Raw genomic sequence first — 25,370 nt, 5'->3', positions numbered from 1 at the left:
GGAACCTGTGTGTAATACCACCAGCAGGCTTGCCAAAAATAAACCTTAAGAACATGGTGTCGTGAAACAGCAGAAGAACATCTGTACGGAGTTAAAGCTGTGATATTAACAGTTTTTGTCGATATCTGGAACTCTAAAACAGGGAAACGTAAACAAGAAAAAAGGGGCACTGGTCTTGCTACAAATTACAGTCTTCATTGGCTTGCAAAGCTTATCTTCATTATGGTTTGGTAGAATAGCTTAGTTGTCGTAAAGCACTTATTCTTGTCTTCATTCCCAGTAGCAATGCCTGGGAACATACAGCTAAGAAATAAGTCTTTTGACATCAAGCCTACATAACTGGTGACCCGCAACATACAGTGGCTCATACAGGAAATTATAAACTTCTTGCTTTTCCTGTTTGCCTGGCACTGCAAAATGTCAGAGTAGATGAAAGCTATCAAGCACTCAGCAAGCTAAAATAATACATTATGGAGACAATAGTGTTTGGCTTTCTGAGTTTACATCTACTTTCAATGCAAATGTAAGCCGGAGAAAAGGAAAGCAAAAATGAGGACATGGCATAACCATATTAGTGAAGTAGATACGCCACATACTACTCATGATTTTGGAGTCAAGAGGGAAGTCTCTATCATTGTTAGGATGGGAAAGTCTATTAAAATATGCACTGTGCTGAAATTAATATGGTGCTGGCAGACATACACACTTGGCAATGCCTTCTTCTGATGCTCATTTGAACTGTTTCGATGTTTTGAGGGGAAATACTGGTAGTTGGAAAGGCTCACAGCATTCCATAAATTCTCCACTCCAAACATCAGGGGAGAATGGCATATGGGCACTGCCTTCATGAGTCTGTATTTATGCACCTTCAAGTTGCCTATCGACTTGCAGTGATCTTATTACATGTAAATTATGTGTGTGATAGAACAAGAGTGGAAGGAGGAAGAGAGGGTAGTATCCTTATATGCAAGACTTGGAAGTTTTCATTTGAATGGCATGTGCTCTTCAGTTGTTGTCGATGCTTACAGTATCATGGTTAATGACATGAACATGATCTGCCCCTTGTAACATCAACAGAACCTGTCTCCTTTGACATCATATGGTGCTGCCTGTAAGTCTTTGGGCCCAGGATAATCCTGACCTGGCAACACAGATCACAGAAAATGTGTTTTCTGCAAGACATTAACAAATCTTCTCAGCTTCCATTTCTATTCTTCTTCCTATGTTGTTCAGGTACTCTGTGGAAGCTGGAGCAGTGACACCTTTTCCCACATAAACAGGTAATATGAGTAATTTGGGACCAGAGAGGTAGAACCATCCAAACATTGTTACTCAAAGTCACACACACTAGCCTACTTTGAAAAGGGTCAATGTTGCCCTGGGAAGAACTGAAACATGTTTTCCTCCCACATATTTCCAAGCCTCTCATATTATCCCAGTGGTACAAAGGCTGAATTAATTTTCTGTATCTGATTTCTGAATACGCTTTGCTATTTTGGGGATCTGGGCAGAAATATCCCCAAAATACTGAAACCACCCACATTTTCTCTAGTTTTTATGTGCCTTTACAGCATTTCTGACTTATGGAAACCCTAAGATTTGTTTAGAAGAGATTTACCATTGTCTTTCTCTGAGGCTGAGATAGTGTGATGGTCACCCAGTAGATTTCCATGGCTGAGTAGGGATTTGAATTCTGATGTCCCAGAGTACTAGTCCTCTCAAAACACTACACCACACTGCCTACTCCTTTTCACTAGAGATGGAAAGTAACATGGCCTGTTTAGCAAACTCTTCCAAATGCTAGATATAAAGAAGTGTAAGGAGACACCAAGTGGTGCAATGTTCACTGAATGCTCATCTGAATCTGGGTATGTTTAGCTTGGAGAAGAGAAGACTGAAAGGTGACATCTTTAAATATCTGAAAGGATGTCATGTAGAAGATGGAGTTAGTTTGTTATTTTCTGCACCAGGGATGAGAATATGAACTAGTGGATTAAAATTACAAGAAAAGAGATTTCACCAAAGCATTAGGCAGAATTTCTTTACTGCAGGAACTGTTTACTCACCTCAGAGAGTGGTGGCCTTCTGTGAAAATCTTTAATTATCAATTTGATAGACATTTTTCAGGAGTGCCATGACTGTGTATTCCTTCACACTAGGGCATTGCACTAGATGACCTTTGCAGCTTCTAAGATGCAATGATTCCATTACGACTAAGCATGTTGGGCCCTCTAGATATATTCACAATACAGCTTCTACAATCCTTTACCATTAGTCATTCAGGCTGAGAACTGATATCCAGAACATTCAGAGATCTAAAGTTTCTCCCTGTAATCTATTCCTGTAATAGATTAAATTTAGAGAAAATAACAGAGCACTGCTCATAGTTCCAGTTTTCTTAAATACATTTTAGACCTTCAATCACTCGCTCTGGCAATTTCTTGCCTTGCTTTCCCCAAGCATCAGTACTTCCAAGCTTACTCCTTCCTGGCTAATACACTACTGTACAGTGAAACTCTTCGGTGCCAAGAACATTTGCAAATATGTTGCTGCCAAGCACTGTAGTGGGAAGTGAAGCTTCACTGCCCAAATGTAACTATTAATGTGAGGACTATATGCCCTCCCCCCACAGTTTTCTGTAATTGCTTAGGGAAGAACCAGTATAAAAGTTTCTTAAATCTATATATGACTAGTTCCATTAACTAATGAAATTATTTTTTGGCAGCCACAACAGTAGTACATACATGTATGTGGCTTGTAGCAATTAAACTGGGTTTATTTCCTGATGCAAGACTGACAGCCTGAGTAAGTGTTGCCGGATGTGGCTATGTTAATTTTATCTATTATCTGCAGAGCCTGTAATGCTAGCAGCTAAGTTTCAAAGTCTCCACTCATGCTTATTAGTAAGCCAGCCTTCTTGTTCTCATGTTATGCTCCATGTAGACTCATTTACTGAATAGGATCGTCTCATCAACAAACGTATGCAAGAACAACAGCACCCTCCAGCTAGTATTCCCCAGCAAATGGTATTTTGTCTTTTAAAAGGAGGTGATTTTCCTAGGGCAGTGGCAACAGTAGATCACTGGGGAGGAGGGCATTTTTATTACTTGCCCTTGGGTTGCCAGCCCCTCAGCTGCACTACTCTCTAACCACAATCAGTGGCTATCATTACAGTATATTGTACCAAATTGCATATGGGCTGGGGGAAGAGATGTGCTGAAGAAAGGGTCTTAAATACCCTTTAAAGCACATACCACATATGGCCAAAGAGTGCATGGGTGTTTCTGATTCTCATCAGCTCCTACACATACCTGGTAAAGTTCAGTGTTATGTGGGATGTGGCAACATTGTATTCAGTTCCAGCATCACTCTACCAACTGATATATATATATGTTCATCATGTACTCATCTCAGACTCATCCTAGTTGGGCCTTAGTCACAGAATTAACAAGGGGAAGAACAGATTGTGATTGAGCACTAAGTGGTGTTTAGGATTTAGCACAAGATATAAGTGTTGTCAAGCCACTGGGAAATCAAATTCATCTGAACCATCAGATTCAAAATATGTAAATGGAGCACTGCCCAGAAAATCCATTACAGTCATATGCAGACTCAAAAGGGGGAAATGACTCAAATATGTAAAAAAGGTTTAGTTAAAATGAGATTACAAAGATTTATATTATGATTTACACCCTCTTTTCCTACCTTGTTGTTTTCTGGATATGATAAACTCCTATTGTTTCCACCAAACATGAATGTTGCAATCCAATATATATGGAGGATGCCAGATTGAAGGGTTTGTGAAATATTGTGCTGTAATTCCACAGATTACTTGTTAGCTTATTGAACTAGGTCTCACAAACAGCAGATGAGGTGGAAAACTGAGTCTCAGGGATACCACATCAGATATGAAGTGGGGCTCACATAACAAAATACTTCTTCTATAAAAGGGGTTGGAGGACCGGACATCTATCCCCTGCACCCAAAAGAGTGCCATATTGAGGAAAACACTTTGATGCTATCATTTTCCCATAAAATGAAAATGAATGATGTGAGTTAAATGTATGATTTCTCCAACACCATATTGTGGTGTTGGAGAAATCACACATGTTACTTCAGTGTCAGTGAGATATAGATGTAAACGAGTTAGTGCGCAGCAATGGCATAACATCAAGATATTATTAATTGCCATCAGGTCAATTTTGACTTATGAATGAAAGACAACCAAGAGACCTGGTCACCAACTGCCCTGCTTGGGTCTTATAAACTCAGGACTGTGGCTTCCTTGACTGAGTCAAATCACTTGTAATGTGGTTTTCTTCTTTTCCTACTGTCTTCCACTTTACCAAGTATTATTGTCTTTTCCAATTAGTCATGCCATTTTATGATGTATTCAAAATACAACAGTCCAGTCATTTTGGCTTCTAGTTATTTGCTCTTGGACCAGTTTTATTGTCTTTCTAGCCATTCATGGGATCCATAGAATGCTTCAATTTCAACTCTTCCTCATCTTTCAAATGAGTTAATTTTCTTCCTGTTAACTTTCTTCACTGCCCAGCTTTCATTCACATACATAGAAATTGGAAATATTATAGCATGGATCTTTCCGACTTTGACATTTAATAAGATACCAATCAGGAAGTCTCTATTTCAAACCTTGTGTCTGCATCCGGTGACAAAATATCTCTCAGTCACCGCCAAGAAGATACACTGTGTAAAGCTTTCAAATATTGTGAAGTACTGTGTGTTATTACCGTCACTCAACTGTTGTTTGTGAGAATCAGGTCTATGTGATGGTATCTTGAAGCCAAGTCCTTGTCTTTTTACATAGCTCACAAAAGATCAGGATCTTGTGGACCTCCAGATGTTGCAACTCCTATCATTTTAGACCATTTGCATTGCTGACCAGGGATCATAGTCCTGAGCCACTTCTGCAAGGGCAGTCCCGGGATGGATGTTGAAATTCCCCAGCACTACTAGATGAGGTGTCTCCAACACCAACCTCGAGACCACCTTGGCTAGCTCAGGAAGGGAGACCTTTGAGCAGCAGAGTGGTCAGTACACCAACAGAATCCCACTCAAAATCTGTAGACTGTGTGAGGGGGCATCTGGTCAGGGGGATGGAATCATGATAGATCACTGAAACTTCACCTCCCTGCCCCCTAGGTCTTGTCTGCTGCTGCACAGAGAAGCCTGGTGGGGAACGCTGAGAGAGATTAATCCCCCAGTCACATCCAAACAGGTCTCTGTAATACAGGCCAGGTCAGCTTGTTCATCCAGGATAAGGTCCTGAATGGCAGCTGTTTTGCCATTCACTGACCTGGCATTCAGAATTCAACCGAGGGGAAGGAACTGTCACCAAGGCTGGGAGACAGTTTGGGGACCACAAATACCCTCTTGTGCTCCCCTCTTCTTTGATATATATATAATATAATAACAATGAAAAACAGCTGAAAGTCAGTGGGCTTCTTCAATGGAGTGGTGTTATTATTCAAGTTACTGGAAGTTATCCCCTCAAATATGAACTTAGGATGGTGGGTAGCATCTACACAGCAGAATGTGTGTATGATAGCTGCAGTCTAAATCCACTCTTATGATCAAATTATGCATTACAATAGCTGTGTTTAATGTGTTTAGTTTCCATATGTCAAGACAATCCAATAGCCAAAGGTTTTTTTGGTTCATTGTTTTTGGCAAAATAACCAACATCATATCATTGGTCCAGAAATTTCCATAGTAGAGGTTACCTTAGGAATTATCCCCATGAAGTTGCATCTGACATTGCTAACATACAACTTCAGAGTCAGCAGGTCTGGGGAATACTGACATAAAAGAAACAGAAGACCCCATACAAAAGCAAATCAGTGCTTGCAAAATCAAAGCTATAGCCCTAATATTAGGCAGACTGACCAATTGCTTCAAAAAGCAAATGCTGATGGCACAGCAGTTCTTCATCAAGCCAGAAGTCATATCTGTCTCTTGGAGGACAAAACTACCCTCTGATATGGTGGGAAAGGTGTTCAGGTTGCCAGTGCTCTTATAATATTCAACTGCCAGACCTACATGTCAAATGGAAGGGGTGTCATCTTGCCCTTTGTCATAGGTAGAAAAATTTCTTGATCTACTCCTGCCCAAACTGTTCTGTCCTAGTTCACTCTAAGACCTTTATCGCATGGGGTTTAAAATGTTCCCCAGCGTGTTCTAATGGGGGAGCGCGGGGGCGTGCACGGAATGCGATGAGCACCAGATGGGGCCCAGTACATGACTTTACCGCATGGGGGAAAGCCGCCGCCGCCGCGTGTTCCCATTGCGTTCCAATTCGGTTCCAGAGGGTGCCATTTCTGGGAACTGTTTCAAAGCATCCCCAGAAATGGCGCCCTCTGGAACCGAATTGGAACACGATGGGAACGCGCGGCAACGGTGGCGTTCCCCCGTGCGGTAAAGTCGCGTTCTGGGCCCCATCCGGTGCTCATCACGTTCCATGCATGCCCCCGCGCGTACATAGCACATATATCCTAATTTAAGCACATGGTGCAGTTTTTCTTGGAGTGTTATCACTAAATAATAGGGAATATTATATTTGAATTACTTCATATTAAAAATGGCCTGTACATAGGGAAGGAAGATTGTAGCCTACCTTCATTCCTCATACACTCAAAGATTGTGTGACTCTCTATGTGCACAGCAAGTTTTTCTAAATTTAACACTGTTTGACCACTAGAACCATTCTCTCCCACCTTTTCTCAGTAATCAGAAGAGGTCTTTTTTGAAGAGGAAAAGTTGAATATCATGGTTTTATTCCATTTTCGGATCAACTCAAAAATCTCTGCATTAAATAGTACTTCTAACCCTAGATCTGTGAGCTCTCTCTCTCTCTCTCTCTCTCTCTCTCTCTCTCTCTGTGTGTGTGTGTGTGTGTGTGTGTGTGTTTTACAAAACAACATAATGTTGAATCACTTGGATACATTTCTATCCGAAGTGCTTGACCACTAACTGTATAGATTTTGTCTTGCCAGAACCGCAAGACAAAATTATATCCCTGTAAATCACAAATACTTACTGCTCATTTTTTTGTAAATTCAGCTTATGATTTTAGTAACAGACATAGGCACCAGCAACCACACAAATATATATATATATATAAGCTATTTTTCATTTTTATGTGCTTCCTTTCATCACTGCTGGCTTGTAGATCCCATCCTGCCATCTTGAATAAGAACACATTTAGCCTGAGGCAAAGGAGGAAACCATCTAAACACGTGGCATTATACTTTTTGCTTCTGGAAGATTTTTCAGAAACATTGATTAGAAAACAATCTTGAACTAAAACGACAACATATAGATAATGTCTGGAGTAAGTGAGAAATCTATCACTTTATCAAACTTACTTGTCAACTCCTCCAAGCTCACATATATTTTTTTTAAAAAAATAAAGATTTTTAAAAAGTTACAACAGCATAGACAGTACTGCAGACAGTGGCGCAGTTATGTAATTTCAGCCTTTGGATGCAATGGCCTTATGATAAACTTACATACATATCTCTTTAGATCAGGCCTGCACAACATATGGCCTGGGGGCAGCATGCGGCCCACCATGATTTCAGGTGGCTGACAAAGATGAGAAGAGGGCCAGGCAGAAATGAGGAGGAAGGGTAAATGCTCAGCCCACAAGGCTTCTCCGCTGCCTGGCTTTCTCCTGAGGAGAGGGCTGGGTGTAATTTTGTTGGAAACCAAAATTTCCAAAGTCAAGTTTTGTCATAATAGTGATATGATAATAATAATATTAATCATAATCATAATTTTAATTTATATTTCCCTGCCTCTCCCTATGGATCGAGGTAGGGTTACAGCCCAATAAAAACATACAAATACAATCAATAAAATCCAATACAGTACATCATCTCAGCAATAATAATATCAATTAAAACTAATTTATCATAGTACACGAGTTGTATAACAGTAGATTATAAGTATATGACTATAAAAAAATGAAATATTCACAGAGTTGTGGTGAGTGGGAGAAGAACACAACTCACAGTGTAAGTTCAGCTTATGATTTTAGTAACAGACATAGGCACCAGCCACCACACAAAACCATTTAAAAGCTATTTTTCATTTTTATGTGCTTCCTTTCATCACTGCTGGCTTGTAGATCCCATCCTGACATCTTGAATAAGAACACATTTAGTTTTCCAAATAGTTCAAGCATTCCAGTTTCTATTTCTATTTTTTTATTCTATTTCCTATTAAGCAAAGAGTTTGGAGGAGAGCATGAAAAAAATCATGGGGAAAAAATATAAGAAACCATCGATGGACATAAAAAGACACCAACATTATGAACTGATGTTGCGTTCAGTTCATAAAAGTTGCCTTATGTGGCAGAGTTCATCTGTATTGTGTTTGACTGGAAGTGTGTCTACAGGGCCATATGCAGTTTTTTTCAGGCATCTATTGTCTAAGAACCTTCAACTACAGGTTGAAACTGGAATGTTAAATATCCAACCCACATTCTCTGTACACTTTCTTACAGTTTCTCCCTCTGAATACTTATTTTGAGAGAAGTCCTCCAGAAAGTGAGGCATACGGAATCTCATCTAAATCTGATCTTGTTCCCTGACTGACTAAGGTAACTCTTGTAACATCAAAAATCCACCAAACAGTAATACTTTTATTGGGCTAACCAACATGAACAATAGACATGTTGCAAGCTTTCAAAGCTCCACTGGATTCTTCATCAGGCAAGTTTTAGTTTAGGCAATATCAAGCAAAAAATAAGGTAACTCTCAGTCAGAGATGGGCAACTTGAGATATTCTGGAACTTCAATTCCCATCCTCCCTGGTAGGCAGCATAACCAGTGTTGATGGATTATGTGAGCTACAAGTTGCCCACCCACGCTCTAATTCAAGATTTGTTAAAAGTGTACTTGGTAGCTTGTGCCTTGACAATTGCCAAGGAAGCATATGCAATCATGAACTTTCTTTGCATTTGTGAAGATGCTCTGCTTATAAAAGTTGCAGGGAAAGCATCTCAAGTTCTCACAATTTATTTCTCAGTGCAGTCTCTGTGCTTGGTAGTGGTCAAGAGAGATCACATTGATGTGGTTGGCTTGGATCAACTGGCCTTTAACATATTTTTATAAACTGTTATGTGGCAGCTTGCTTAATTTCCGCTAGTGCTATCAGTGATAACCTATAAAATATATTGGCCTTGATTGGTGCTATAGTGAGGTAGATAGCATTGTTAATGTTTAGCACAACCATGCATACCACTCTCGGATAACAGCCAGGTACTGAATCACTTCCCAAACATCTTGAAGTCAATGATAAATCATGGGAAGAAGACAAATGGAGCTTCGGCACTTGTACTTCTTTCCTTTGTTTTTTGAGGATGAAGATCTCCTGACTCCTGTAGTGCCTCTGGCTGCATGGATGTAAATGAATTTCCTGAATTCTAATGTGAGGTTCCAATGGATTTGATATTTCCTGTGCTGCATGTAAAACGGATAGCTAGGCCATTTTTCATTACTCAATAAAACTGCCATCCTTCCTGCCTTGGAAACCATACATTGCACACACCTCATGAAAATTCATGAGGTTAGAACCACTCATTAGAATGGGTGACAGGTTTACCTAAAGGTCCAGAAGAGTTTCACAAGCCCTTTCATCTTTGCTATTACTGGAATGATATACTTTCATTAGCAATCATAATATCTGTGCTCCCTTATGAGGCAACCTGCCTCATCCCTCATCATTAAGAGGTCATGATGGGAACATACAACGAGTTTGCATCATTATCATGCATTTTCCTTATAACCTAGGGAAAATGTCCTACCTACACAATGTGTTGTATCTCTGTAATGAAAATGCTTAATCTGTGATAGATGGCATTCTATCAACTACAGTACATATATATATATATATATATATATATATATACACACACACACACACACACACATATATATATAATGTGAAAAATATATAACAAATTGACATGCTTGTATATAGGTTTTACATTTTCTAAAAAGGCTTTAATGGGTAATGGAGCCAAAATCTTGTTTTTTAACTTGCCTGTCATAATCCATTTTTGAGGATTTCACTTCATTTCTTGGGTTTTCTCTTTTGAATTTTATTTATTATTTTATTTATATAATTTATATGGTGGTGATGTAAAGAATCTCACAAATTTTCCCATCTCCATTGAAAACATGTTTCACATGTTGAGATACCTTTTGTCTTTGGGGGATCAGAAAATTTGTGAGTGTTCTTCAAGAAAACAGCCAGCTACTCTGGGATGTTTCACATTTTGGGATCTCTTGGCCGGTGGGGTGGTGGTGGTGAACAAATAACAACATCAATAAACTTGGCTTTTCTGCCAAAAAAAAAAAGTCAAGACACTGTTTTCAAAACAAACATATTGTTTTTGTGCCAAACCAAGAAAACAACTTGTAACTAAAATATGCTAACAAATATGGAAAACAAAATGGTGGCCACTTGACTGGACATGATCAATATACATCCCAATCCACAAACAAAGTGACACAAAAGACTTCAGGACTAGAGCATTAATATCCCATGCAAAAAAAAAAAAAATGCTCAAAATCTGTATAGACTTCAAAGGTATATGGAGAGAGAAATCAAAGAGTTGAAGGCAGGGTTCAAGAAAGGAAAAGGCACTAGTAAACATATGATAGCTAATGGAATGCACCAAAGAATTCTAGAAAAATTATAGAATCATAGAATCGTAGAGTTGGAAGAGACCCCAAGGGCCATCCAGTCCAACCCCCTGCCATGCAGGAACTCTCAATCAAAGCATCCCCAACAGATGGCCATCCAGCCTCTCTTTAAAGACCTCCATGGAGGGAGACTCCACTATACTCCGAGGGAATGTGTTCCACTGTCAAACAGCCCTCACTGTCAGGAGGTTCCTCCTAATGTTGAGGTGGGATCTCTTTTCCTGTAGCTTGCATCCATTGTTCCGGGTCCTAGTCTCTGGAGCAGCAGAAAACAAGCTTGCTCCCTCCTCAATATGACTTCCTTTCAAATATTTAAACAGGGCTATCATATCACCTCTAACCTTCTCTTCTCCAGGCTAAACATCCCCAGCTCCCTAAGTCATTCCTCATAGGGCATGGTTTCCAGACCCTTCACCATTTTAGTTGCCCTCCTTTGGACATGCTCCAGTTTCTCAACATCCTTTTTGAATTGTGGTGCCCAGAACTGGGCACAATATTCCAGGTGGGGCCTAACCAAAGCAGAATACAGTATCACTATTACTTCTCTTGGTCTAGACACTATACTTTTATTGATGCAGCCTAAAATTCCATTGGCCTTTTTAGCTGCTGCATCGCACTGTTGACTCACGTTCAACTTGTGGTCTACTTGGACTCCTAGATCCCTTTTACATGTAGTCTCATTCTGCCAGGTGTCCCCCATCCTATATCTATGCATTTCATTTTTCCGCCCTAAGTGCAGTACCTTACATTTCTCCGTGCTGAATTTCATTTTGTTAGTTTTGGCCCAGCTTTCTAGTCTATTCAGGTCATTTTGAATTTTGATCCTGTCCTCTGGAGTATTAGCTACTACTCCTAATTTGGTGTCGTCTGCAAATTTGATAAGTATGCCCCTATTTCTGCATGTGCTTTATAGACTATACCAAAGCCTTTGACTGCACAGATCACAAAAAACTATGGAACACTCTTAAAGTCATGGGAGTGCCACTACATTAGATGGTCCTGATGTGAAATCTATATTTATGACAAGAGGCTACTGTTAGAACAGAATGTGGAGAAACAGAATGGTTGCCAATTGGCAATGGGGTCAGGCAAGGCTGCATTCTGTTACCCTACTTGTTCAACTTGTGCACAGAAAATACCACACAAAATACCTGTGCGGAAGGAGCATCATGATGCTGCATCGCGGCACTTATGACACCCCTTCCAGGAAGCTTTGTTTTGCTCCCTAGAGGGAGTGGATTGGTGGTGCTGCGCGCAGATTCTGCAACACTGATCCGGGACACAAAGGGGCGGCATCCAGACACCCATCTGTACAGCCCCTCAGTCTCTAAACTTACCACATCACTGATCTAAACACACTACGGATGTCACCCACCCAAAGAGACAATCCGTCTTCCACTGTCTGTGGCCCAAGGTACATTATCCATACAATGGATAGCTGCCTTGCATCCCACCCTGGGAGAAAGGCAACATATAAAAAAGTCAATAAACTCAATAAATAGTAACGTTTAAATCATTTAGGTCTGTGATATGCATTTCTGAGATACAACTGTTGGGTTCAGAGTGGATCCTTGCTGTTACACAAGATTTGATTAAATCTGTCAGTCTTGAATAGAGAGTATGATGTCATATTCTATGCTGAACTGTTCTTGACCTTAGTCATTTCTTCTTGTTCCCTGTACTGTATTAATCCTAGGCATTCCTGGCCATTACAGTAACCTGAACTAGTTTGTGCTTATAAACATTAATGGGTATCAGCAAGTTGTGTTTCTAGTGTCCATTTTTCTAATACCATTTGCTTTGCATTGTAACTGTGTCTATATGATTTATTTAATGAATTCTAGGTGCTATAGTGAATATACAAAGTAGCTTTGATCTATTGCCATTTTGTCTTCACCTACCAGTTAGTCTGATGGTAGTCTGATTTCTATTCCCCATCATGTTTCAAAGCATTTTTTTATAAAATTGCTCCGCAAAGTCTTTTTTTGTGAACAAGGAAAAAAAACGCCTGCCCCCTGTGTACTATAAAAGATAGAGTCGTCGCTAATAACTTTTATATGGAGTGGTGGGATTTTGAATGAGGAGCAAAAAGATGAGAAGTCTTTGAATCTACAAAATGGAAAGCAAGCAAGCATACCAACTGAGGATGTGTTGACACAGAGGGAATAATGGCCACCCTAGAGCAGTCAAAGGGGAAGTATAAAAAGAAAAGTCAGAAAATAGCTTGTGTGTGTGTGTAACATTATGTACATTATGGACTGTACTGAAACACTCACAGCTAGTTTTAAAATACCTGATATCTGTGGCCACAAATGGCTTTTATTCAAAGCACAGAGAAAATGCCTGAAAATAGATAAATGGTTTAGCAGTTCTTGAAAGACCAGCAAGCATGACCTGTTTGCAAGGGTCCTATTTTATTGATATATGCAGTTGGAACTCAGCAGACAGCATCTCACACTGGAAATTTATAATCCAGCTGTGCTTTACTGTCTAAATCTTATGACAGACTTTTTAGTTCTGGAAAAAAAACCTTGAAGTTAATAAACAATATGATTTTTTTTAAAAAGGTATGGAAATATGCAAGATAGACAAGAAAATGGTCTGCACTCTGCATGTACCCTAGATGTAGGACAGGCAATCTTCACTACTGGGCCTGCTCTAGGCATTTTAAATGTACTCCTGTACTGTTCTGTTTCAGGGTTCTGCATTGCTGCATATACAGAGCCACGTGTGTCTTTCGCATTATAACCTACACATTGAAAAAAGAAAGAAAGAAAGAAAGAAAGAAAGAAAGAAAGAAAGAAAGAAAGATGCTGTAGTTATGTATTTAAAAGGAACGAATTGAATGAAAGGCAACTCAGCTGCACATCACACATGAATGCATTACATAGTCATGGGTGACCATTTCAGTTTCAGTTCTTTTATATATGTATAAGAACTTGTGTATAGGCCTTGGAGTTGCAGAAAGAAATTCTCACATTTCCTCATACTTTGGATGGGGAAAAAAACCTTTAGATTTTAAAAAATTAAGTGTGGGAGAAACTCAGGCTAACATGTTTGTCCATTGAGGCCCTGGACTTTAATTGTTCACTGTCTGAGCTTGAAAACCTATGTCTCAACTATGTTAATCCTTATTGATAGACCTGATAGAGACATATTGATAGAGTTAGCAGTCTTTGCATATCTCTGCTCACTAACTGCCAGTTTGCATGCTACTTTTACATCTGTTTGGGCACAGCATACGTTTATGGTGACTTCATGCTTGTTTGCTTACCGTCTCTCTTCCTCCATCACTCTAACCTGGAGCCAGTTTTTCTTTTTGCTTCTCAGTCTGTCTCCTCCATAAAACCATGTGTTTGCTTAGCTGCAAGTTTTTGTAAGTATATATATATATATATATATATACACACACACACACACACACACTAAATACTAAACTTATTTCTTTCTTTGCTTGCCCCTGTGCGAGTATGGATAGATGTGGGATTATTTGTTCAGTTTCTGCATCAATTTTATTACTCTGCATGAGAGTCCTACTAACCCTGACATTTCCCAATGTTTTTAAAAATACTTTTTTGTAGACTACTGAATATTGAGATTATCACACTGCCCTTTTCCATCCGTCCTTCCCTCCCCTGACCTAGGTATAGGATGAAAACTTTTAAGCACGGATTTTATTGCATCCCTCTGTACTCAGTCCAGAGGCATCCCATGCCCGATCCAGACTTCTCTGGCAGTTTTTGAAAGAACAGGATCCATGCTTAGAGGTTACCATCCCATGCCTAGGTCAGAAGGGAAGGACAGAAAAGGGCAGAGCAATGATCTCCATTAAGGATAGCTTATATCTATTGAATTTGGCTAGTGCAAATGCAGGAGAGTTTTATTTTAGTTTTTTTTAAAAAAAATTACCAAAATGTGCCCATTCCTTCATGTTTGAAATGGAATTAACATGAGGTTTTTAAAAATCAAGTGCATGAGAGGGGGGGAAATGCCAGTTTTCCTGCTGCCAAACAGTAAGTAATCATACAGGTCTTACATTGCTGTAGAGATATGAAGGCTGTACAGTTTATTTTTTGTGTCACTGTGGAGTAGCTAAGATTTAAAATCTGAAATTAGTTGAAATAGTCATTTTTTAAAGAATCTTAAGGGTGAAGATACAACTTCAGATCTAAGAGTTCTTCATGTAATGCGGGGAAGAACTTACACATTGTAGAATGCTATTTCTAGAAAGGTTTGAGCTGCTACAGTTCTTTTTCTTCCCTAAAAAAAAACACTGCTGTCAGGACTCAAGCCCATCGTCAGGTTGGGTTTTTCAGTTTGTGTATCACACAACCAATCCCTGGCTACAAGGCGACCATCTCTGGAAAATAACAAGATCACCAAGGAAGACTTTGAACAGCAATAAGCCAGGAAACAGATCAGGGGTAGCAGCCACCAGTTCTTGAAAGCCAGTCAGTGGCTCTAACAGACAGTGAAGCTTGACGTTCTTGCTTCCTGTTCCCCAGAGACAAAAATGGGAGAGTTCCTTGTGTGTCTATGGTTCAGCTTTTCCAAAAACTGAAGCTGATGTCATTTCAAAAGAACAGTGAGCATAATATTGCTTTCTGCAGATTTTATAAATAAAGCTTCACCTTGTAGTGGAATCTATTAGAAGTATTTTTGCTAGAGTTACATTTCTGATTGCTACTATGAAAGTAGTTGTGGCCTCCTGATCATGAGATACTGTCAGATCTCAGCTTTCCTCATTGACCAGAACACCAAATGTATTCTTCCTTTACTGCCTAAGATGAATAACTCTGGCTTCATCTTGATGCACACCTATTCCTCCCCTCCTCTCACATTCCACACACACTTCATAGAAGCTGGTTGTCTACAGCTAGTTTAATAATTATTAAGTTCCTGAGCATTTGACACCGGAAAGAGGAAGGAAACTGCTTGGTTTCCCATTCCATGCCTCCAGAGTGTGACTGAATCACCCCTGTGAAGGTAACCACCAATCTAGTTTGAAGGGTTTGTCCATCTTCTTGACTTTACACATAAAAAACACAAATGTTTATCTTCGAATCCTTCCGAAATGGAAATCTGCTTTAGTTACAGCAAACATGCGCAAAGTAGTAATGCTCCATCTCAATCCCTTTCTATCAGGGTGGGGAATGCAAACAAAAGTTTCTTTTCCTGACCCCATAGAGTCATAATGAGAGCAGCAAATTAAAATCCATTATATAGCAGTAATCCACATCGGTTGCTGTTTACAAGTTCTTCCACTCTGTAAAGATGTTTAAACTTTACACACATACACACAACAGAGAGAGAGAGATAGAGAGAGAGGAATGAGTTCAGATATTACTGAAAAGGATTTCATTCTAGCTGGCATCTTTTTCACTATGAGTTTGTGAGCCAGATTTATGACCTCATAACTTTGGGGGTTCATGTTTACAGCCACTAACAACTGAATATGACCCCAAAAAATCCCTTAAGCCAGGCAGCACTTCAGCCAAAGGGTTTCCAAAGCACTGCAAATAGGGACTCTGGGAAATGGTTACTGCAGCAGTTGCAGGGCATTTTGAGGGAACCAGTGGTGGCAGATCACCAAGGAATCTTTGCAACCCTGCAACTGAGGGAGTGCTGCAGTAAATAATATTTGACACACACACACATGCAGAAGAGTTCACAAACCAAGTGAATTTTTGACAATTTCATTTGATTCACTGCAATTCCCAAAGGAAATGTTGTTTCACACTACAATCTCTGACTCAATGCAAAGATGAAACATTGGTGTTTCATCTTTGCATTGGTATGGATTTATTTTTTGTTGTGTGCTTTCAAATTGTTTCTGACTTATGGTGACCCGAAGGGGAGCTTCTCATGGGTTTTCTGCAGCTGAGAGTGTGTGACTTGGCCAAGGTCACCCAGTGGATTTTGGCTGAGTGCGAAATCAAACCCTGGTCTCCAGAGTCATTGTCCAACACTCAAACTACTACACTACTTTGGCTCATTGGTGTGAATAGGCCCAGGAAAATATGTGATTTAGTTTTATTTTTAATAAATAAAATATTGTGGATGAGAAACAGAGTCAAATCAAGACATTTTGCTGCCTAGGGCAAAGAACAAGATGGCAGCTCCTGCCTCGGCTCTATGCCCACAAGAATTTTACTTCATTCTTTGTAAAAGGACATTGCCTTCCATTACATCTGGGGGCAACTAGCCACCTGAGAGGTTATACCACAGGCTCCATGGCACGCATACCTTAGTCTGTTATCACATTGCAGAATTAATGCAGTTTGACACCACTTTAACTGTCATGGCTCCATCCTATGAAATCCTGATGTTATAATTTGTTGTTTCTCAGCTCTCTGAGAAAGAAGATTAGATATCTCACAAAAATACAACCCCATAATTCCATAGCATTGAACCATGCCAGTTAAAAGCAGCATCCAACTGCCTTAATTCTGCAGTGCAGAGGCAGCCTTAGTCTCAAACAAGTTACAGCTTCTGCCTGCATTTTCGTCTTGAGATGTCCATCCCACTCTACCTCATAGTAGGAGCAGTACTGATGGTGAAGATGAACATACACTCCATTGTTGTAGCCCTTGGGGCTCACTTAATGGAAGAAGCAACATGAACATTATAAGCAACACTGGGTGGCTAAGTATGGCCACTGTTTCAATTTCCCACAATTCCTTGGAGTGATATTCCATCAAAGCCATTGTGAGAAATGAAAATGTAAATTAGACTTGACCACACAGAGTCATAGACTGTTTGTTTGTTTTATTTTAACAGCGGAGCAGAGTATATAGCAGCAGTCACCTCTGCTAGGATCCTGGCAACTTAGCAGTTGCCAAAAGACACTGGGCTCTGATAACTGTCCTGAAACTCATTCTGAAAGGAGGGGTACATGTTGGTGAATATTGACAATATTCTCCTTGGCTACCTGAAAGACATCTGCATCTGAATCAACCTGCCTGCATTTTAAGATGGTTCTTCAGAAGCCTAATATGGAACCACCAATGCACATAATGGAACTGGCGAACACAGTCAAGCAGTAGGGTCCATTTTCTTGTCAGTGGCCTTGTGTTTATGTCTACATTCCAATGGGGTTTTCTTCCATCAGTTCATATGCCACCTACCCAGAACACTTGTGCCCAAGTTTGTTGCAGTGTGAAAAAGGACCATTGGCCTTGTGGCACCCACCATATGGAAGAATTCCACCTCTGATGATATGCAGGCCCCAGTTGGGTGTTTTATAGTCAACGAAAGACTAGTTTGCTTAAGCATTGTCCCAATTATTTTATTTTTAACGTTGTCAGTTATTGGCAACTTAATTTTATTTATTTGTTTATTTATTTATTTTGGTGGGGGGAATCCACAAATGTTATTATTGCATAGAATCTTCATGATCATCATCTTATTTTGTGATATCTGGTTTTCGGTATAACCCACTTTGGTATTTTTTGATTGAAAGCAGTATAAAATGTTCTGTTCTTAAGTAAATAAAACTGATAAATCACTGAAAGCCTACCAATGGGCTTTAAAGACTTGTTTGTTCTGCATTCCTTTTTTTCTTGGCAAGTCTATAAAGCCACTCTAGTTTGAATAGGTGCAAATTATTTTACTAAATTATATGATATTATGTTGAGCTGGATCCTGTCTTTGGATGTGATTGTTTTGCCGCTATTTTATTCTTGCAGTTTTTTAACCATTGTTTTTACATTTACTTTTACAGTTTGTATTTGATGGCTTACAGGAAAAAATTTTTAGGAAATATGGAAATGTTTGTGGTGGAAGTTGCCTTATAAGAGAGTGGCCTAAACAGTCAGTTTATGAATAATGTAAATCAATTATTAAATAAGCTAAATAAATAATTTTAATGATTAAACTATTAAATAAACCAAATTTAATAAACGGAGACACAATGTTGGCTTGCAGCATTACCCAAAGGTTGTCTAAATATCTTTCACCTTTCAGTATCCTGGCACAAAACACTGAGTTCAGTGTTGGTGAAGGAAAGAATGAGTAAGTGTCAAGGTTTCCATGTGCCTAACATTTGTGCCTGGAAGATGCGGGGGAAGAGATGCATCCTATTAATCAATCACACAAAATTTGGAAATATAACAAAGAGTCAGAAGTTAGCAGTGATAAGAAATAACTAGTTGAATGCATTAAATCAAGGATTTAGTTGGAGAGCCAGATTAAGTTGGTTGTGATTTGAGCATTTGGATTAGGACTCTGGAAACGCTGGGCCATGGAAACCCATAGAAACAAGCTTCGATGACTTGAAGGCACACAACAACAACCACAACAAATTAGAAACTGACTAACAAAATGGGACAAGGTAAATTTATTTTTAACAAAAGTGTTTGAACGAAACTGGAACTACACAATGAACATAATTCCAGAATTAAGCTGCTAGTAAAATGAGTGAGAGTGCAAAAAAACCAAAGAAAGCTTTACATTTCCCAGCTGGTTTTTATCCAAAGGCTAATTCTCTTGGATATTTGCTAACTTGTCGGTTTCTCTTACTGTTTCAGGATTGAGCAATTACAATGTTAGGTCAAAAGACTCAAAGCACTTACTCAAAACTAATTCTAATGGGATCAATTGTGCTAAGGGCTTTTGAGGCTAACAGTCTCAATAACTGATCTTCCTCCATTCCATCTGATTTTTAAAAATAATAAAGGACCCACATTACTGAAACCAGACATTTGGTTATATCCCTAAAATATGAAGGACTTCAGACTAGATGAAACTCATGTGAAGTAACCTCCCTCCCAAAAAAAAGCATACGAAAATAATTTCAGAGTGCTTTCTCTGCTTTGTGAAATTGCTAGTAAGTTCTCTCCAGCGTTCAAAATAAGGAAAATCAGGGGAAAGTAGGTCTTTTACTTCAGGTCTTTTACTCCAAATCTCAAGTCAAGTCTTAGATCCTTGCAAGATAATTTCAAGTCAAGTCTCAAGTTGAGTCTCAGATCTGAGACCTAAACCCCTACCTCAGGCCCATTGTCTAACATGTCTGCTGTTTCTAGATGAAGTTAGATGAGCAAGTTGGTTGCTAAAAAATATACAAGTTGGGAGTCGAGTCGAGTAAGTGACTCATTTATTGCTGAGTTGAGTCGAAGTTGAATCACTGAAGTGGCTTGAGTACAACTTGAGTCCAAGTCAATTGACTTGAGTCTACATCATTGCTATTAAGTATGTGTTAGATTGCCCTTTAAATGTAAATTAGATGCCTCCACCCAAAGCCTTACTGCTATGAAGCTGAAAAATCTGTTTTTGTTGTGTGCTTTCACAATAGTTTCCCCCTTTCAATGTAAATATAATTGTATTCGTGTATACACACACACATATTGATGAATAAAACTAACAGTTCTTTCTGCTTACTCTCCTGTCTGTGGACGCCAGGTACATTCGCATTAAGTAGTGCACTATTATACCCTCAACCCTGACAGTATATAAAGTCAAAGTAGTCACTAAGCTGAGGTTGGACGGAGGGGGAAAAACTGGTTTGAGTATTTTCTTTTGTTGTGTGGATACATGTGCTTTTATTTCACAATGAATTTTATACTTTCTTTGTTTTGTGGACTGGAATAAATTATTATTATTTTCCTAGTTTAGCCAAGCAATTAAGAGAGGGAGTAAGTCCCACCAAAACCACAGTGTTTGGTTCTGAATTAATATGGATAGCTTTGATCTGTATCAGCAATATTAAATCTAAATCTTTTTTATATAAAGCTGTTTGACTACCTGACAAAGGGGCAGGAAAAATCATTTTAAAGAATAACACAGAGATAGACTGGGGGGGGGAGAGCAGGTTGACCTGCTTTAGAATAAAAGCACAAAGTAAAATATTCTTTCAAACACACACATACTCCCAAAATCCAAATGAAATAACACTGTAGCCTTTCAGCAATGGGATGTTTCCTGAATCTTGGTACCTCATAGGATTTCTATAGTAACAATTAGTTAGGATATCACATGCCCTAGGCATCTACCTCATGCAGACAAAGGAGATGAAAATCTTCCTTTTGAAGAAAACTATTGTAGTACAACCTCTCTTCCAACCCCTTTCCTTTCCTTCTCTGTTAGACACTGCATAAGGTAACAATAGAGGTGAACTGAAAAGACAGGAACTGGCTTACTCTTTCTAAAGAAAAGAGAACAGCAGTCAACTAAGAAGAGTCAGTTATAAAAAAGAAATACCCCCTCCCCCCCATGAAAGACAGGATTCATTTCTTTAAGCTTTACCGTGTTTACTTGTTTTCATAAACCATGCAATTATTTCTTGCCATCTATGTTTTGCAACTATTCTGACAATGTCACACAGATGACACACACACATAATTTTAAATTATTCAGCATCCTAATTGTGCACTCTCACCTGTACATTTTTAATCACTTGTCTAAATAAAAAAATGTTATATAGCACTGAGGTGACTAACACATGAATATATTTTCAGAATCTGATCTGTATATGGCATTTGTCATACGTGAAATCAACATATTCTTTCTACTCTTCAACAATCAGAAGAACTCACTGCTTTAACTACAGTCAGACTTCCTTATCCATGGGGATCTGCTCTGGACCGCCACAGATATCAAAATCCACACATACTCAAGTCCCATAAAAATTAATGATGGCATGGTGCACACCCATGCCCACTACCACGGCTGTGTGCATGCACCACCATTATGCAAAACAGCGACTTGCCATTTGCGGATGGTTAAATCTGCAATTTAACCTGCCGATAAGGAGGGTGGACTGTACACATGAAAATATATTTTATAGACACCAGCTTCAAGAAAATATGTTTTCTAGAAACAGGGTCAAATCACATTAATATATTTGCTTGTCCAACATTCATATCCTATGTACATCTTCCTCCCATCCCTATTTTTATTCTTTTTGTTTTTGCCCCCATTCTTGATAATTATAATTTTTAAAACCCAGAAAATATTTTTTTAAGTATGGTATTTGTAACTTTAAAAAAGAGAAAAGAAAATATTGCCTTTTAAAAACTGGATTTCTGTTCAACGGCTTTCAACTTTGTCAAATTGATTTTAATTGTTTTCCTCCCAATTAGGCTCTGAAAATAAAAAGTTGAATTATGTGGAAAGAACAACAGCCTTGGGGGGAATTTGTAAGGGGCAATCTACAACTACAGAATGGTTTGAATACTTTCCCTCTCTATCCCTAACAATCAGTGTCTATGTATCCTTCCCTGAAATGCAAATTGCCATTATCTTTGCAAACACAAAGTCAAGACGATGTGCTTCTCAGGTCCTCCGCCTCCCGCATATACCTTAACCTTCGGAGTTGAAATCTGTGTTGGAATTTTCTGATTCTCCACTATTTTTACTCTGAGGATATTCTGCTGTGTCTTGTCCTGGTGGAAATTACAGGGTCCCCATAAGCCATTGTGCTGCTCAAATGGGCAGGGGTCTCCTGCAGTCAAGTTAAATATTAGACAAAAAGAAAGCATAAAGAAATAGGTATGTCATACTGCCACTGGACCTATAAACTATGGAGCAAGCTTGCTCAAAGGAAGGAGAGAGAATCACAACTCCATCAGGACAACTGAAAGGAAAAGAATGAAGCAATGACCTCTTTCCCCCAGGTGATTATTTGGAGTGGTTTTTTTAAAGGCAGTTGGATAACACTTGTCATACAAACATATCTCCTGACAATTCACAGTATTAAATAATGCTTATTTGAAAAAACAAAGAGATATCTGAGAACCCTGGCCAAGTGGGGAATAGCGTGCTGTTGAATTGGGAAGCAATGGACTCCTACCTGTTGCTGTTTCCTTGGCAACTGGGTCTTTCTTTGTTTTACACCAGAGACGTAGCAGACCATATTTCTATGCCCAAGTTTACTGTGGTGATTGGACACTGTTTAACTTCCAAAGATACAAACTTTTCCAAACCATGTATAGACTTGTTGCCCTTTCTCTGTGTTTTAAAATTTCCTTAATTATTCAAAATGTGTGAGATGGATAAATTAACAGCTAGACTAAATAGCAAAGATTGGAATATTACTGAAAAAGAATGGAATCCCAATGTAGAATTTTGCAAAAAGAAATGCGAAACTTAATGAAACGAAGATATAAGGAAGGATTTACGATTGTACTGAGGTAACACTGTTGAGAGTATAAAAAGTTAAAGAATCAGAAGTTGTGAATATAGAACTAAGCAAATGATCTATGTAACCGGATACAATAGAAACTTAGAAGTAGATTAATTAGAAATGTAAGTGGAATCTTTTTAAACTTTTTCACACATGGTTAACTTTCAGTTGTATATATTGCATTTTATATGATGTGGGAAATATAAAGCTGTCAATTTGAATCTGTATAGAATAGTTTTATTAATAATAATAAAAAATAAATTTCCTTATTTCTTTTTTGGCAGTCCTCAGGGTCTCCCAGGCACAGGATATTGACCCTAGAACCCATAAATATTTCCCATACCTGACATAACTGGAGATTCAGCAGTGACAAACTCACATACTAGCTTCTTAAAATCATGCTTTACCTGCATGGCTTTGTGATGAAGAAGTGATGCCCTGGGTCACCAGATTCAAGATTGCAACAAGACCTATATTTTGATTTTGGGCTAGGAATAAAGTGGTACAGAGAGAAAGTATATAGAAAACATTGGTAATAGAATTAAGACGTTGGTCTGAAAGATGCAGACCACTGGGGAATAAGCAGTGTAGTGCACATAGAGAGTTTGGATGGGATGTCAAGAAAAGATGGGAGACCCTGGTTGCATGAGATTTTTTTTTAAAAATGCCAGTACCAGATGTGTAAATACTTACAAAACTAATGGTCCAGTAAGATTCAGTGAACTCCCCATACCTAAAATTATATCCAATATCATACACAGTCTGGTCATATCAAATTTTCTAAAATGAAATAATTAGTCCAGTGGAACTTGAAATCTGAGGAACTAAATACAGGATCTGAGATCAGGGAGTGGCTCAAAAATTAATAGAGAAGTGACTTCTCTGGTATAATATTCTTGCTCATACAAGCCTGAGAAAAATGTGTTTACTTAAAAAACAGAAAAATGCAACTTCCTTGCATAATATGTGATGTTAAACTTTCTTAGTGAGAAAGCCCAAATCTTAGATGTCTTTGGACTGAAATGTTAAATTTCCCCCCTTTTTAAAAAAAATACTGAAAACATTTCAGAATTTCTTCCGAAGATTCTTGTAAACTCCTTTGAAATATGGTGTTGTACTGAATGCACTGTCAATATTTTCCAGCCAAAATACCACATGGTAGAGAAACCTAACCCAAATCAGTGTGAAAGAACTTTGCCACTACTACCATAACTACCACCAATAATAATGATGGCAATAATGTCAAAAACCAACAAAGTCAGTATTATCACAGATAGCCATGCTAGTTCAGGCAGGGAGAGCTCCCTGTGAAATAAACTGGTTGTTGTATGGGGTGTGTTTCCCAGCAGTATATTTCAAATGGTCAGCTTCAGGAAATTATTTCCACGGTGAGTTCTCTATGTGGAGTTTTGCAACCCATGCAAAGGTGCTCTCCCTTCATGTAGTTAGATCCCTATATATTACTGCACCCAATTGGAGATTGTGACCCAGGTATTGTTTCCACTGGCAATGCTGAAGACATTGGCTTTCAATTACTTTAGTGTGTTGTAACTGACATTCTTCTTAAGAAACCCTTGCTAATATTCTGACAGCCTCCAACTTTCCTAGGAGCACAGAAGTATTTGATAAACAAATCGACAATTTTCAGCATAATCATTCAACATGACTTTGTTGCTGCTGCTGTTTTCAAGAATATCTTTGCAGTTCCAAAAGGAATGAATAAGTAATGGCAACCTTACCTTTTCCAAAAACATCCACGTTCACAAGGGCCAAGCCAAAGGCCAAGAGTTTAAGCCACCAAGGCATGGTTATATCCACAGACTGTATGTATCCTTACAAAACTGCATGTGTATGTCTGTCTGTGAAAGGCAAAATAATTGTTATAGCTTGGTGTAAATGCCTTTCCACAGTCCAAATCAAATGCAGAATATGCTATGAACATACATTGCAATGTCTCCTTATCATCCGGCGAGCAGCTTCCTCTGTCACCCAGAGACTAACCACCCTCAGTCACACTCTACAGCAAAATGACCTCACAGACAATTTTGCTCACTTCTCTAAAATGCTTTCTTCTTCTTCTTCCTCTTCTTCTTCTTTCTTATTCTCCTTCTTCTTGTTTCCAGGAAGTCACAAAAGTTCTCTGAAGTTGTTGCAGTGTTGTTCTGACTTCCTAGTTGAAAAACAGATGCCACCAGGCTTTATAAAGAACTTAGAAGAGTTTCTGTTTTGAATGGTGAAATAGTTAATGTTCCCACTGTTTGTTTTTTTCCTTTTTGGAGAAAACAAAAACCCCATTCCTACACAGACTGAGCATCACATCAGCTTTCTCATGACACTGAGGAAACAGGATGTCAGCATGCTTAACTAAGAAGACCACACTAGATTATCTAATGCCTCTTTAAAGAGTTCACTCATTGATTAAAACAGACCAGAGAAAACACGCTGATGAAAACCATGCATGTCTTCTCTTCATTTGGGTTCCTTGGGGTTGTTGCTCCCCAATCGACATAACT

The 25,370-nt window shown here is 38.8% G+C and overlaps 1 protein-coding gene across 1 annotated transcript in view; it reads right to left on the bottom strand.

Annotated features, from left to right (window-relative positions):
- Positions 1-25,014, bottom strand: part of PTPRC (protein tyrosine phosphatase receptor type C) — a 97,928-nt gene extending 72,914 nt beyond the window's left edge. The window contains exons 1-2 of the mRNA XM_089516502.1: positions 24,802-25,014; positions 24,597-24,716 (exon numbers count right to left, since the gene is read on the bottom strand). Coding sequence (XP_089372628.1) covers positions 24,597-24,663 — 67 coding nt within the window. The 5' untranslated portion in view covers positions 24,664-24,716; positions 24,802-25,014. The remainder of the gene's footprint in view (positions 1-24,596; positions 24,717-24,801) is intronic.
- Positions 25,015-25,370: the final 356 nt, after the last annotated feature.

Source organism: Sceloporus occidentalis, unplaced genomic scaffold (assembly GCF_023333645.1).
Source record: "Sceloporus occidentalis isolate IW3139 unplaced genomic scaffold, rSceOcc1.0.p SCAF_3, whole genome shotgun sequence".
Classification (NCBI taxonomy): domain Eukaryota; kingdom Metazoa; phylum Chordata; class Lepidosauria; order Squamata; family Phrynosomatidae; genus Sceloporus; species Sceloporus occidentalis.
The sequence above is the reverse complement of the archived record's forward strand: the minus strand, read 5'-3'. Positions and strand labels throughout refer to the sequence as shown.